Genomic DNA, 1,039 nt, shown 5'->3' with positions numbered 1-1,039 from the left:
TTGACTGGAGACCCGAACTCAGGTCTAACATACTTCATGCTGAGGTTTCCTTTATGTGTTTTGATTTTCCCCAGCAGGTCAGGGGCCAGTGAACGAGAACGAAAACAATCATCTTCAACAGGAAGATGCGTCGCTAGGAAGAACTGAACCAGCTGCTTTCCAGGGTGGTGACCAGGGGCAGACCTTGGGGCATCATAATGGACCAGCCAAAGAGACAAAGGAAAAGCAGAAGAAAAAAGTCGGAAATAAGACCAGTGACCTCCCCAAGGGGATCCTGAAGGGCAGGAGTCCAAACACGTGCCCTCCGAGCGGAAAGAAACCCAGACCCAAATCTCCTTGCATCCGCTTTGCAGAGAGCCCCTTCACGTGCTCCTATTGCGGGAAAAGCTTCTGCCGGCAATCCTACCTGTTCCAGCACCGCCGAATCCACACGGGGGGAAAACCCTACCGCTGCTCGTACTGCAGCAAGAACTTTCGCGAACACTCGCGCTTGACTAAACACGAGCAGCTGCACACGGGCGAGAGACCCTACAAGTGCACCGACTGCGGGAAGAACTTCACCCAGCGTGCCAAGTTCTACCAGCACCGCAGGGTCCACTTGCAGGGGAAACGTTACCGATGCGCGAGCTGTGGGGAGAACTTTGACCAGCTCGTGCGGCTTCACGAGCACCAGCAGGTCCACGGCACAGAGAGGCCTTACCGGTGCTCCGAGTGCGGGAAAAGTTTTGACCACAAGTCCAGCTTAGTGAAGCACAAGGTGACCCACACGGGAGAGAAACCCTATCAATGCTTGACGTGCGGGCGGCGCTTCAGCCAGTCCTCCAATCTTCACAAGCACTTCAAAATCCACACCGGGGAAAAACCATACACGTGCGCTACCTGTGGGAAGTCTTTCACCCAGCGCTCACACCTCAACTTGCACGAGAATACTCACAAGGGATTTAAGACCTACAAGTGCTTAGATTGCGGCGATAGCTTTTCTGACCGGTCTCACCTCATGAAACATAAATTGGTTCACAGGAACCCAGCTGCCGCTTCT

General features: G+C 54.0%; 1 protein-coding gene across 1 annotated transcript; it reads left to right on the top strand.

Moving 5' to 3' along the window:
• Positions 1-77: 77 nt before the first annotated feature.
• Positions 78-1,012, top strand: LOC107125292 (zinc finger protein 239-like; the record flags this gene model as incomplete). The annotated part of the gene is made up of 1 exon (XM_015428735.1): positions 78-1,012. A coding segment is annotated over one exon (935 nt), but the record flags the coding sequence as incomplete, so codon positions are not given.
• Between the last annotated feature and the right edge of the window lie 27 nt (positions 1,013-1,039).

This window comes from Gekko japonicus, unplaced genomic scaffold (assembly GCF_001447785.1).
Source record: "Gekko japonicus isolate JY-2015 unplaced genomic scaffold, Gekko_japonicus_V1.1 scaffold35986, whole genome shotgun sequence".
Taxonomy (NCBI): Eukaryota; Metazoa; Chordata; class Lepidosauria; order Squamata; family Gekkonidae; genus Gekko; species Gekko japonicus.
The sequence above is the reverse complement of the archived record's forward strand: the minus strand, read 5'-3'. Positions and strand labels throughout refer to the sequence as shown.